Genomic DNA, 14,433 nt, shown 5'->3' with positions numbered 1-14,433 from the left:
TTACAGTTCAGGAGCGTGGGAAAGGAGACAAAACTGAGTGATCTCATCAGTTGTAGATTTTGTAGTCTGGTACTATTCCCTGATTTGTATCAGCTCTTTACAGATCTCATTCAATATTATATTAATATTTATAACAGTATGTTAATATTTATCATATATATGTATTATATATTGTCTTTATGGCTCCTTATGTATTATATTATTAAAATAACAGTGACTCCTGAGAGCCATTTCCGTAGGCTGGAGCTTCTTATGTTCTTGGGAGATCATTCTGCAGCCAGAAATAGCTGAGATAGATCTAGGTATCCCCAAGCTTTGATTAGCTGTGTTTCCCATGCATTCATTCTCCTGACAGACACACATTGCCTCCCTCAGAACAAGGCTATATGAATTAAGCTGACTCTCTGGTTGTGCCTTATTTTTTTGCCACCATAGTTTTGAAAAGAGCCCCACAACCCTAGAAAACCCAGTGTATGCTATCCAGAATATGATCCTATTCAGTGTATTTCCAAATATTATCTCTATCTGCAGTGAGAGAGAACTTTCAGGATGATTTCTTCTATGCTATTTTGAACACACATCAGTTTATGTTAATACTCATTAGCTACTATTGAAAGTTTTATTTGAAGAACAGTGATTTACATGCAGATCCTACATAGGAAAAGATCAGTCATCAGGTGCACAAGTAATGTCTCAATCGCTAAATATGGTTTTTTACATTAAAATCAAAGTAAGATCAATATTTGAGAGCCAAGGACGCTAAAGGACATAATCAGTGTTTTCTGGCCATTCTAGTAAATCACGAGGTTGAGTTCCTGAGTAAGTGGGGCAGAAATCCATAAACTGAGTTTCTGTGAAAGAAAAAGACACAAAAATAATGAACAACCTTATGTTAACTTAAAAAAGGACCAGCTCAAAACAGAGAATAAGAAAGAGAAACTTGATCTTAGACCTTCATGATTCCCTTCACCTCTGCTGCTAGGCAAAACTGACGTGGTGGCAGTATGCATCTTTCTACTGCTGTATCTAATTCAACATCTTTTTAGAAATTCAGGAATAGTTTAAAATTAATTAATAACATGAATTAAATATGAAATTATAAATACAATACCTGTCCTTCTCTCTCTCTTTTCAATGTTGAATTTGATCTATTTTATGATATCTGCATAATTTCAATTTTCAGTACTTCACCAGTTTTAGTTTTAGGTTTCAGAATTAATAATCTCTTAAAATGCATGATATCCATTGACATCTCTTAGCTATTTCTTTGCCCACCCATAAATTCATGTTAACATCACTCTAACAGTCTATGCTTAGGTCACTTCTTCAAGGTATGTAATATTTTCATCTTTTATCAGAAACACTTCTTTACCTCTACTTGGTAAGTAGGAATTCCATTTCTTGAATAATTTGCCTTTTATTCAAATAGAGGGCTGGATTCAGACAAAAATACTGAAACCCCATCCAAACACTAACCCAAATGCACCAGGCAGCCAGAAAGGCCGCTCCAGACTGCACTAGTGCACAGACATTGGGACATGGACACTGGGCATCTCCCTGTGCTTCCCAGCAGAAGATGCATGTGGGAGTAAAAGGAGAACCTTCCTATGCCTGGGTCACTTTGTTGTCAGCCCGAGCCTGGTCAACAGAACTGCCTTTCCAACATCCCAGCTGCTACTGAAATACAATTCCTGTGGCTCTCCGATTACTCTGGGAGTGGGGGAGGTAGATAAGAGACTCCTAATAATAGGAAGATTCTGCAATATTACAAATGTCAGATCAGAGTAGCGCTGCATGAATCAGAGAGAAAGAAGTGGCTTCTTACTAAGCAAACTGCTTCTATTTATATACAAATAACTGTGGCTCAATTATGCACTTAAGCACTGCTTTTAGGCAAATATGCTTTCTGCAAAGGAAAATATGGTAGATATTACTTTCTACTCTATCCCTTCAAACAGTACAGTCTTTGTGCTTGTTAAACTATTATAGAGTATGTAATCTCATTAAGCCCATGGGAAAGCTGCAAATTTGCCCTTTAGATTTTGTTGCTTTTTTAATTACATGGACTGTAAGTTTTTGAGATCTAAACCCAAGCTGCTAGTACTTTTTTTTAATAGAGAATCAGACATGAGAGGATTATAGGTAATGGCATTACAATATCTGTACAGAGAAGGTGGGAGAGGTTTGACTGAATTGTGAAAGGAATACATTTAGCTGGTTTAAATAATGTAATTTTTATGCAGTTTTGGACTTGCCTTTCTAGAGCCACTTGGGGTTGTTTTGCTGCTATTTGAAGTAGCTCTTAAGCCGCTGAGATAGATTGTCTTTTGCACTTAAGTAAAATTTTAAATGATACTTCTGTGACAAGCATTTTAGTCTTTTCTAATCATCTTTTTATGTGATGCTGTTAGTATGCAGTTATCTTCTGCATATCTGTGATTGGTGCCTTTAAGCACATCTCAGTGGAGTGTTTTCTTTACCCTGCCACATTTACATTGCTTCGACTTGCTTAAAGGCAGTTTGTCTGTTAAACAATTTCTTCCCTTGAGGCAATACTGATTACACTCATTTATGACATCGCCTCTGAAAGTGAGGTTTTTTACGATTCTCCAAGGCAGAAATTTATTATCAGCAATTTTATTCCTTTACAGATTCCTTCAATAAAACAAATGTTAGAACCAGGTGCATATAACAGGGATCAACACTTTGGTTACAAATAAACTGCAATCATTGAGCCAAGTGGGTAGAGTAACATAAGATGTGACATCCATTGCTTGTTGCTTCAGCTGTCATTGATTGAACAATTGAGTTACTGGCATCTTACACTGTTAGTACTGGGAGCTCGCTAGGTGCATGTTAGTGCTGGGAAATAATGATCACATCTCACACAAAGTGTGCATGACCCACTTCAGCTTGGTTGCTGGTGACAGATATGGGACAAGTGACCAGAGCAAAGCAAGTTTACTTTGTGTTGCTCCTTTTGTTTGCATTCCATGAAAGGAAACTAGAACCACGGAGGCAGTTGCAGCTGTTTATTAGGGTTGTTCAGTCTGTCCTCTGTCTGCCCCCTCTGGGCTGTCTCCTTGTTGGTGCTAGGGGAGCACTGCACAAACAAGTCATGCATTTTGACCTGGGACACTGATGTTGGACACTTTAACATGCTCAAGCTTCAACTGTTGTCTCACTGTAGTGATAATTTCCTTAGGAACACAAAGGTACAGCAGAGATTTTCCTCCTCTGAACATAGGGAGACACTCATTGGATCCAGCTATGCTATAATCATTTTTGGACACTAAGTAATGGTGAGAAAAGATGTCCACCACTTCTTTTCAGCAGCAGATAAACAGCTTTGACAAGTTTACTTATTTATCAGAATAGTAATAATGCCCATGAAACTGCTAACATTCCTCCCAGTTTATGGAGCTGTATCTTCTTTTCAAGCATCATGCAAGCAGCAGACATCAAGTAAAAGAGACTTGTGCAATAGCACAAGTATGTGTATTACAACACAAGTATGTGTATTACATTGTTCAGTAGTATGTGTAATAGCAAAATAGCAAAGACCAAAGTTTCCTGAAATATTTCTTGATTTTGCTTTCTCCTTCAATCCCCTCCCTAAAATTCAGACTGTTGTATCAAGAAATGGTGTCTGGTTATATTTAGAGATGTAAAGGGATGTGGATGAGAAACTGCTACTGTTATTCACTGACTTTTGTCTAAGGTTTTTCATAACTGCTCAATGCAGCTCTTACCCCACTCAGCTCATAAGAGGAAGCATATCCACGGATGGCTCTTCCATTGAGAGCAACAACATAAGGTCTCCGTTTCAGGCCAAGGATTGTAATTCTTTTGAACTCCAGAGAGTCAGCCCCTCTGTATCCATTTTTAAGTATTTCTGTCTTCAGGTGTCCCTGGAAAAAGCCACAGAGAAAATTTCAGGACCACAACAGCTCTTTAGAGGTGACTCACTGCATTCTGTTCCATCTTTGTCAATGAACATACAGAATCTCTTCCAATGCAGTCATCAGTGACTGAGATTGTAAAGGAAAAACAAGTCACATTAATTTTCACATCAGAAACGTCATACATGATTCTAAACTAACAAAGTAAGAAATAAAATAGCATTTACAGCAATCATTTGCAGTCATCTTGGACATGTTTTTCTACTTGCAATCAATGCAAATTTGGTTCTTGTACCCATTCACAGAGTACAGTGGCACATGCAAAGCCAAAACCCAGATAGGGAGATTCAACAGGTGACCTTAAGGCAGATGTAATTAACATCTACGACTGCTTTAAGATGCTAGCATCTTCTACAAAGATCAGCTGCTAGATATTTTGCCCCTATTTTGTGTCCCACATCTCCACAGCTCCTGTTAAGAAATCTTATGTATATTCAGCTTTAAGGATGCTGAAGAAACACTGTGTGCCCACAGAGCTTTGTTTGTTGTACTTCTTATCTACTATATATCCCATATTTAGGGATGTACCAGGAGGACATACAAAGTCATTAAACAAATTCATTTGGATCACCAGTGACAGTAATTTCCCATACAAGCAGTGAAGAGGAATCATTGCATTTGTTATGTCATCAAAGTTGTTAAGGAAATAAAGATGAATTACACTGCTCAGGAAATGATGAATTGCTATGCAATCATGACTTTTTAAAAATATGCCAAGGAGAAACCCATGATGAAACCTTTTGCATAAATTAGCTTATGTTATTTCAATGGTGCATAGTGAAGGGAGGCAAAAGCTGGATTGCAGTATTTGTAACTTAGGGCTGTGCTTAGACTGCTCATTGCAGGTATTCACTCTAAAAATTAGTGCTAATTCCAAGTACACTGTCTTAAACTGCCTACATAAGGGGTTATAGAGCAAATGGCGAGAGGCCTCTAAAAGCTTCTGGTGAATTTTTTAGGGTGCTTCTATGTGATGTCTTCTTCTCATTGGAAGAGTCCCACCATAGAGGGAGAATCAGTAGAGAGACGCCACCTCCCTGTGGTGATTTATTGCTGTCTCAGGTGTGGCTAAGCAGGAGAGCTAACTCAAGATGGCCACATAGACCCAGTAAGCTCAGTATGATGCTGAACTCAGTGAGTACAACTGTATTAATAAATAAGGTTGCACTCAAGCTCTGAGGCCCTGAGCCAGGACTGCAGTAGACACCACTGTCCTTCAGACCAAGGTCTGGAACTGAAGGTCTTGGGGAACCAGGGAGGTGGTGGTCAAGGGAATGGGTGACACCCTCCTCCCCAAGTGTCTCATAGTAAAAGCAATTGCCCAGGAAGGTCCTGAGTTCTTAGCAGAGGGAGGCAGCTTACAGTTATTAATCAAAGCACCATAAATGCAAAGAAAAAGGAAGTCCTGGATCCAAGACCAGAAGCCAAGACTTCCTCCTGCACTTCTGAGCAGCAGAATCATAGCTTTTCTTTCCTACTGTCTTGCTCTAGTCCTATGAACTTCATCTTACCCCCTGCCCCATTTTGCCCCTGAAAACTGGACCAGTTTTAGGAGGAACTTGTTTTGGGCTATTTAGTTACCTAGTGGCTAGTGTATCCTTTTGGAAGCTCACATTTCCTTGATCAAGCAAGTCTTCTTGTCACCATCCCTTTAGTGTGGTCTGGCCTCACTTGGTACAGTCTGAGCATATCTATCTTATCTGCCACCTCTGGGCTGGAGGCAGAGTTCATTGCTTTCCCTGCTCATCCCTGAAGTACAGCAGATCTTATGCATCTAGGTGATGTATTTTTCTATGCTCTAGGATTAATATATGGGGCACGTTGACTTGGGCCACTTTGACTTAGGTCACTTAGCCGTTATGCATGATGAGAAGGAGGTGTCAAGTGAATTAAAATACCAGCCTCAGAGAAACAGTACCAGAGAGCAGGCAGCTTGAATTGTTCTCTGAGCCTTAAATGCCTGCACTAGTCTTGGATTCTTCTTTCTAATTCTGGGTTGCTTAAATGAAAATATAATTGAGAGGATCTAATCCTGCAGCCGTTGCATTTACTCTGTTCTGGGTTCAGAGCAAATTCTATGATGTCCAACCTTACCAGTAAATCTCTGAGGGAACAAACCATGGCTATTCTCCTGAAACTAGGTGTGATTATTCATCCACAGTTTTTAAGAAAATAGAAATGTGCCACAAATACCAAGACTTTCATGCATTTCTCATACCTTTACAATTTGCAGTTTGAGATAGATTGTTTTTTTTATAAACACATAATAAAAAATTGACATTAGAGATTATTGGAATGCAGATAGGGACTTCAGTCATGGATTTACAGGCAGAAGTCAAATATGAGCAGTGAGAAATGGAACTGCCAGTGAATCAACAATCTAATTTACACAGATCAGTATTTAATATAAAACTGGATATTGTTTTTCTGTAGCCTTCCTAGAATAAATTACTATACACAGACTACAGAAAGCCGAAGTTATTTTTCTTCATTTTTTGCTATTGAAATACCCTTTTTTGAAGAAGAATTGTTTTTTTCTTGGCAAATCAAGAAGAAAACAAATTAAAAATTAAATTTAAAGTCTAGATATATGATACTAGTTCCAGGAAAATGTCTCACAAATACACAAGACTACATAATAAAACCCATCATCTTACCCTGGCTTTCTCTTGCTCCTTGAAGACATAAGTTCTAAGAGCAGTATCACAATAGGGGTTAACATGATTTTATTCTTTTGATTATTTTTTTTTCTGTAAACTACTTTAGAGGTTTTAGGAATACACAGCTTGAAAACCATACATTTAGGTTGGAAAACACCTTTAAGATCATTGAGTCCAACCATTAACAAATCACTGCCAAGTCCAGCACTAAACCATATTGCTAAGTAAGTACCACATCTACCCTTCTTTTAAATACCTCCAGGGATGGTGACCGACCCACTTCCCTGGGCAGCTTGTGCCAGTGCTTGACAACCCTTTCAGTGAAGAAACTATTCCTAATATGCAACCTAAACTTCCCCTGGTGCAACCAGAGACCATTTCACCTTATCCTATCACTTGCTCCTTTTAAGAAGAGACCAACTCCACCTCACCACAGTCTCCTTTCAGCCAGTCGTAGAGAGCAATAAGGTCCCCCCTGAGCCTTCTCTTCTCTGGACTAAACAACCCCAGTTCCCTCAAGCTGTTCCTCATCACACTTGTGTTTCAGACCCTTCACCAGCTTCGCTGCTGTTCTTTGGACCTGCTCCAGCACCTCAACGTCTGTCCTGTAGTGAGGGGCCCAGAACTGAACACAGGATTCAAGGTGCGGCCTCACCAGTGCCCAGTACAGGGGGATGATCACTGCCCTGGTCCTGCTGGCCACACTATTGCTGATACAGGCCAGGATGCCATTGGCCTTCTTGGCCAACTGGGCACAAGCTGGCTCATGTTCAGCCAGCTCTCTACCATTCCACAGTCTACATACAATAACCTATTTCTTACCAAATGCTACAACTGTAGACAAAATATGAGGTGTATACATTACTGAAGTAGATTAAGGTTTTTTGCAATAACTCCCACAAATTACTCTCATACACTTAATGAGGTTCTAGCAGATTTATTTTATATAGTATTTTTCTCAGCTGTTGGGTTTTTCTATTGAGCTTTCTCAGGACATGTCTGCACAGAAGTGAGCGCTGTGTGAAAGGCATTAGCGCACTGACCCTGAGCTAATACAGTCCTGTGCTGTGTGGAGCATCTGATCAGTACGGTGGGTTGCCAGTAGCATGCTGAACTGCTCCATAGGAGACCAACCATGGGAGCAATCTCTGTACTGCCAGACAAGGAAACACAAGCTAAGGAATTGAGACTACGTAATTCTCTGGGCCACAAAATAAAGACTTCAAGGGATCAAAGCTAAAAAATTGCTGGGATGTCTTGATGAGAGGAACATAGCCTTCTCAGATCAAAAGCGATCACAGGAGGAAGACAAGGAAAATGGCCCCTTGTTCCCCAGAAGCTGCGACTCAGATAAAAGAAAATCTGAGCTGGAAAAGTGGATTTTCAGATTCACATCATTGCAGGAACATTAATGATGTGTCATTATGGTACTTAATGAACGAAACACAAAACTGCAGCATCATATTTGGATTATTTTGTAGTTGTCTGTAAATGAAAACATTAGGTAGCTTACAAGGTTTAAAGGCTGAGCTTATAAGAAAAAAGCTTTCCAGAGGGAAATTAGACATCAGCACCGTACAATGGCTACACTAAAATACAGCTATAATACATACAGTGTATGTATGTGGGTACATTGAATGTTGCTACTTACTTTGCTGTATTTATATTTAGCCAAGAAGTAGTTCTCCTTTTCAATAGTATCTGTCAAAACACAGAGGAAGAATGATTGGTATCAAAAATCCATAAAGCAGTTCACATTAATTGTAGTGAGTGGCTAATGTCAGACTAAGATGATTTGTGGGCTATTTAAACTCTTCCTCTAGTCTTCCTAGGGTGATTTTAGAGGAACACAACAGGAGTGATTGCCCTCTCTGGCAGGCCAGCCGTTCCCAGTGTCACACTTTCTCATATCGAAGCACTGACTTGAAGAGCAATCTGCTTTTCACCTCCGGAACCTTCAATTTAGGGTCAATTCTCCAGCTATTTCTAGCAGGAGTCAGTGCCATTACACCGCTGAAAAGGCAACCCTGTATGCAGACACGTACCCCCCACACACCTCACATTGGGGGACCAGGCTTACCTATTGAATCACCGTCATCCCAGAAGAGAGACCCAGAAGCTTCTCCTTGTTCATCCAGGGCAATAATGAGCCCGAATGGGTTCAGGCGGCTGTTGACAAACACATTGAGAAGTGTCAGTACACACCTGTGGGCACTGTCCATTCCAAGTTACTTAAATACCTCAGAGCACAGTTAACTCCAATTTTATGGCTGCAAAAAAGGCCATGACAGGAGGATGACAGTCATGCTCACCAAATGGGCTCCCGAAATGAGGATGGAAATTTGGCTTGCCTTGTCCCACAGAAGTGTAAAATTTTCACCTTTTGAGTGCTAGTATGGACAAGCTTCCCCTTCTTTAGTAGCCTTAAAGTATGCTAACTGGGCAGTCTGGGAAGCAGCTGGTTACCAGTGCTATCTCCCTATGGTTGGATTGGCTGCTTCACAGTGCTGTTCCCATTCTTCCCTACCCACATTTGCTTCTGAACATGGTTCAAACATGAGACTGGTATATTACCCATTGGCAAGGGGAAATTATTTTTCTAAAAGAGATTTGAGCTTCTCCACCTTGTCCATGGCATTTGATAAATTCATCCGTGAAGCAGAATTCTGCATTTCTCCCTTGCATGTGTTTACTTTGGTTGACTGACAGCAAGTTGGCATGGCAGTAAGAGGTGCAAAAGCTTTTTTGCACGTAACCGCATAGCCAGGAGTAGGTTTCAGCTGTGCAAACGGTGATGTCAGTCATCTCTGAGGTGACTTAGCCTAATGCAATGGAGCGAATACTGGGATAAAAATACTGTGCTTATAGCCTGGGGTGCAGCTGGGAGCTGCAGGTAGCCTCTCTTCTGCACTTTCTTTTGATTGTTTTTTTGGCTGTCTGTGGGTCTGACCCGCACCCTGGTCGTTTGGTGACAGGCACAGATGACGTTACCTCTTAGTAGTGGTTGTGGCTGGTGCCTGTTCTGGCAGAATGTAGCCTCCACGGATAAAGAGAGGGATCTTACTCAGTGGGGCAGGCACAGTAGCATAGTTCTTGTTCCAGGTACTTGGCAGTTTATGACCCTACCACAAAAATAAATGCAGTTAAAGAAATGCAAATCTGGGCACTGTACATTGTGGCCATAAACCACTGACAAACAGAGCAAGGGGTACAGTTTCATCTCAATTACATCAGTGAAAATAACAAAGAAAAAAGCAGATTTCAGGGGTTTTATTCCAGTTCCTTTTTTTAACATAAAAGAGGATCTAGCCCTTGCAGCTATGCATATGCATGAGATGGAAGCATCATGAATGAAAGACAGCAAATCATCTATAAAAATGGTATCATTATTCCATATGCTGTGAAAAAAAAACAACCCTCCTCAAGACACTGAGCAAAAAGCAAAAGAAACTTTTGTTTCCTCTTTTTATGCTTATGAAGCTTGTCACATTTCAGTTTAAGGTAAGTGATTCATAATCATTTGGGAATGTAAACTGTAGATTTTCTTCTCTTTTAAGGATAAATCTTTCCCTTTTGAAAAGTAATTATAGCATTCAGTGAGGGAAATTCTTCTGTGTGTAGACAACCAGCATTAAGTTCTCTGCATCATTCCTTCCCGGTTTATGGCCTCCAGCACCAGATATAGGCATGTCTTATATGCAGAGCAGGTAACAGGAAGTCTTTGCTCTTGTTGTCTGTAAATGGCAACTACAACTTATGGTAAGTACCCAGCCTTGGTTTTGGATAAGCATCATGTGTATGGCAAGTACCTGCCAAATCCTGGGAGCTGAGCTTGGCCAATGCTGTGGACATGTCCCATAGGCTGTGCAGGGGACACGGGGCTGCTGATCCCACACCCAGACCAGCAAAGGGCTCTCAGGGGGAACCACAATAAGAAGAGCTGAATGAAGTGCTCAACCTTGCAGTGCCACAGTCTTAGGCAAAGAGAGAAGGGAAAGGGCTGGATGAACATCCATCTGAGGATACCAGCCAAGCGCTGAAAATGACCAAGCTTCTTTAAAAATAAGTCTTAATTTCCTCTGAGACCATTTCTGTCCTGCCCGCTCCTCCACCAGCGTCACTCAGGGTAGTTAACAACAGCCTGGCGCTCCTGAGCTCGCATTTCCGAAAGCTCTTAGCATCAGCCTAACTGCTCCTGCTGAAGTCGATGCTGGTCTTATCCTGCAGATTGCAGCAGAGTGTAGTTAGGTTGAAAGTGAGCACTTTTGGAAATGCAGTGATGGGGATGGTGTCCGGAAGGTCAAAACCTGTAGTGCCTCCAACTAGGAGAGGCTGGTATTTGCCACAGAGCAGATTGCTCTGAACCTCTTGGAAGCATCTTTCCAAGGGCAGCCTCACCCTGCTCTCTAAATATGCCTTCTGTCAAAAGTGATGCATATACAAAATTGCATGTACAAAATGGTTTACAGCATGTTCTCAGGAGCACGACTCAGGTTCTGTCTCTGTTTCTGCGCAGGGAAGTGTATCGGTACAAGAAAACACGCAGGGCAGGTGGAAGAAATCTTGACAGTTTCATGAATTTCTAGACTGCTCCTGAAAATTCAATTCTCTGTCTTAGAGCTTTACAGTCTAAAAATAGAAAATGAAATGCTACTGAAAACTGTGCAATTTACTCTCCCAGCTAGCCTGGTGTAGAGTTTTTGTGCTCTAGTTTGCTTAAACACAGATGCTGAGGTAAAAATACTGCTGAACATTGCTAAGTTATTTTGCTGGAATCACACCATTTAAAATATTGTAAAAAAGGTAAGAAACTGAATCTTAAAAATACATACGGTGTAGTAGTCAAACCATTGTGCTTCAGGGAAGTATACATCCACGGATCTTGCTCCCTGTAATTGTTATAAAGTGATTAAAGTCTTTTATCCTTTTGCATTCCTGATATTATATTAGCTTTATTATATTTGTACATGGAGAGATGTATGCTGAATATTCTAATAACATCAAATCTTGGATATTATGGCTGAGTTATTATCATAACAGTGACTAGTGCTGGCTCATCTGTAATGCTACACAGACACGCCTGTCCTATTTGGGGGATTTTACTGCCATTCCACAGGATGAGTCAATGTTATATGATTATTTCAGTCTAGTATCTAGCTCTGTGTCTCGTAGTGTAACTGGGTTAAAATCAGAGCAATGAGGTCTCAGCAACCTTTGCAAAACACAACTTCACATTTGATGATGGAGTGGGGACACTTAGTGCCTCTTGCACCATTCCTGTTGTGGAAACAGGCAGGGAATAAGATCTGGGAAGAAGGATACACAGATTTTTGTCTTCTTTGAAACAATTTAAATTTGGAGGTAAAAAATGTTGAATAATATGCTGCTACTTGCATGGTGTACTTTGCAGCATGAGTTGTATCATACTGATACAGGGATGAAATCATGCTTTAGCATCCTTTAGGCACTTTGAATTAATAACTACAGGAAAAGTTGGAATCAAAACATACTTTGTTCTTTGTCACATGTTGCTTATTCCCACAAATAGATTAATTTTTATTCTCATCATAGATGTCTGCTCCTTTGCAGAACCATGGTTTACCCCCAAGTTCTACCCCAGGGAGCATGTGTACCGTGAGGAGTTACTATTTAACATTTTAGGGATTTTGCATACATATGTATAGATAAAACAATAGAAAGCGTAAAAAATAACTGATTTATTAAAATATGCAAATCTCAGATTAGAATACGAGAATTGCTAAACTGGAAATTTGTCTTGTCCTTCAGTCTGTCTCCCGCAGTGGGCAGTGCTAGGTGTTTCAGGAAGTGCCCTAGTGCTGCAGTAAGGAAGGCTGGGATAGTTTGCTCTGTCTAGGTATTACTAGCTGTTTAACAAAGGTAGGCTTAACTTATACAGCACCTTGAAAACTTGAATGAAAACCCCTATAAAGTCAAGATGCCTCTCTCCATATTTTCTCTGCATTATTATGACAACCCTGGATATTCTGGTCTGCAGAAAAGTGCAACCACTGTGATGAGCCTTGCCTTCATGACTCACTAAATAATAAGCCAGTGTGTAACATAGGTGCCCACTTTAATGTTGATGGATGTCTCACTTGCTCACACCCTAGGACTCAAGGACGGAAGGGAAAGCTCTCCCTGACCCATCTTCTGTAGACAAGTGGGTGCCATGCTGCAGTTTGACGCAGCCATTGCTGGTCTGCAATGCCATGGTGAGGGGCTTACAGCTCATTCCTGCCCCTGCCCTACTAGCTGGCACAAACCCTGGCTGCCACCTCTCTCCCACAGCAAGAACCTCAAAAGCTCTGCTTCTCCCATCATGCCACAGGCACACAGCCTTTATTTTGGCTGCAGTCCCCCCAAAAACACAGCAACATTTTATCTAGACTCTATCATTTTATATCCTTATACTGTTCCCTTTCATTTACTGCTTTGCAGGAAGCCACCCCTGACTTGTTACCCTCTATTCATGGGAAGGTTTCTCTCACACCTTTCATCATCTCACTGGTTTGAGACCCTGTGAAATCTCCTTGTTAGTCATCAGCCATTGGAAACCTGGGGGAGTCTGAAGATGAAGGGCTGACGAATGAAGTACCTCAGTGGAGCCAGAATGGCTTTAGATGTAGGAATAAGAATTTCCTTTTAAATTCACAGATGCACAAAGGCTGGTTAAAAAAAAAAAACAGTGAGCAACAGTGGCCTGTTTATCTGTTTGATCATTGGCAACATCTAGAAAATATTGCATACATACATATAGCTTTAGGGTACATCACATGTAAATATTTAGCTCAGCTCAGACATACCTTTCTGGTGCTGTCAGCAGTCAGTGGTGGGGTAAGGAGAGAAACTCCCCTTTGTTCCAGCCAAGCAGTGAGTGCCCTGACCCCAGCACAATGCCCAGTTCAGCTGTAAGAAAATGCTGCTTTTTCAAACCTGCTGTATTAGCAGCTAACGTTGTCATTACCATTTCTGTAATGGCAGTGATGCTGGGAAACTCCTATTGCAGCCCTTGAGATGCTGAGGTTCCCAAACACTGTGGGTGAGCAGTAATATGAAAACCAGTTTGCTTTAATATCTGCATGTTTCTTCCTAGCTTGACAATTACTGCTCTGTGTGTGTCCTTGGAGGGAGCTGTTGGCACAGTAACAGGAGCATGCAAGGGACAGCATCCAGCCTGCCTACATCCATTCAGCACTGGGAGTAGCAGGGAAATGCCATGCCCTCATTTTCATCCTGCCACTTCAAGCACTGGGCAGCTCTGTACTGACTGCACTGCTCAGAAATGTGTTCTGCAAGCTTTGACAGTGGAGGGAAGAAATGGGTGGATATGAGCAAACATGCCCTGAATGTCATCCAATGCCCTAAGCGCAGTTCATTTCTTTTATTGCAGTATGATGGCATTTTTTAATTACAGTACTTGCCTCTTGAAGAACAGGAGCAATCATAAAAGCAGGTCCCCAAAGGAAGGCAGTGTCTATTCCATGAGTCTGCTGATCAGAGGTGAATCTGGTGTTGAAAGCGAGATATGCAATGTTAATTCACATTTTTATAGAACTTACAGAATGTTTTGATATTACTCACTGCAACAAGAAATTTGCTTCCTCAAGACAATCTTCAACACTGCCAAATATTTTTCCTGGTTGAGAGAACGCCAAAAGCAGGACAGAGATTTAGGAATTACAATAGCACCTGCCATACTGGAGCAGAACAGAACCCTCGCAAAATGCTGGAGCTGATTTCTTTTCAGAATAGCAGCAGTGAGAAAACAAACTTAATTTCTGTGCTGTGGG

The 14,433-nt window shown here is 40.9% G+C and overlaps 1 protein-coding gene across 1 annotated transcript in view; it reads right to left on the bottom strand.

Annotated features, from left to right (window-relative positions):
* Positions 1–605: 605 nt before the first annotated feature.
* Positions 606–14,433, bottom strand: part of LOC133276559 (sucrase-isomaltase, intestinal-like) — a 58,379-nt gene continuing 44,551 nt past the window's right edge. The window contains exons 17-23 of the mRNA XM_061467467.1: positions 14,061–14,149; positions 11,455–11,507; positions 9,614–9,744; positions 8,703–8,791; positions 8,274–8,323; positions 3,753–3,911; positions 606–851 (exon numbers count right to left, since the gene is read on the bottom strand). Coding sequence (XP_061323451.1) covers positions 792–851; positions 3,753–3,911; positions 8,274–8,323; positions 8,703–8,791; positions 9,614–9,744; positions 11,455–11,507; positions 14,061–14,149 — 631 coding nt within the window. The 3' untranslated portion in view covers positions 606–791. The remainder of the gene's footprint in view (positions 852–3,752; positions 3,912–8,273; positions 8,324–8,702; positions 8,792–9,613; positions 9,745–11,454; positions 11,508–14,060; positions 14,150–14,433) is intronic.

This window comes from Pezoporus flaviventris, unplaced genomic scaffold (assembly GCF_033815535.1).
Source record: "Pezoporus flaviventris isolate CSIRO_AGI_PZ_B2104156 unplaced genomic scaffold, CSIRO_AGI_Pfla_v1 ptg000045l, whole genome shotgun sequence".
Classification (NCBI taxonomy): Eukaryota; Metazoa; Chordata; class Aves; order Psittaciformes; family Psittacidae; genus Pezoporus; species Pezoporus flaviventris.
Note: the sequence above shows the minus strand (reverse complement) of the source record. Positions and strands in the feature narration are given on the sequence as shown.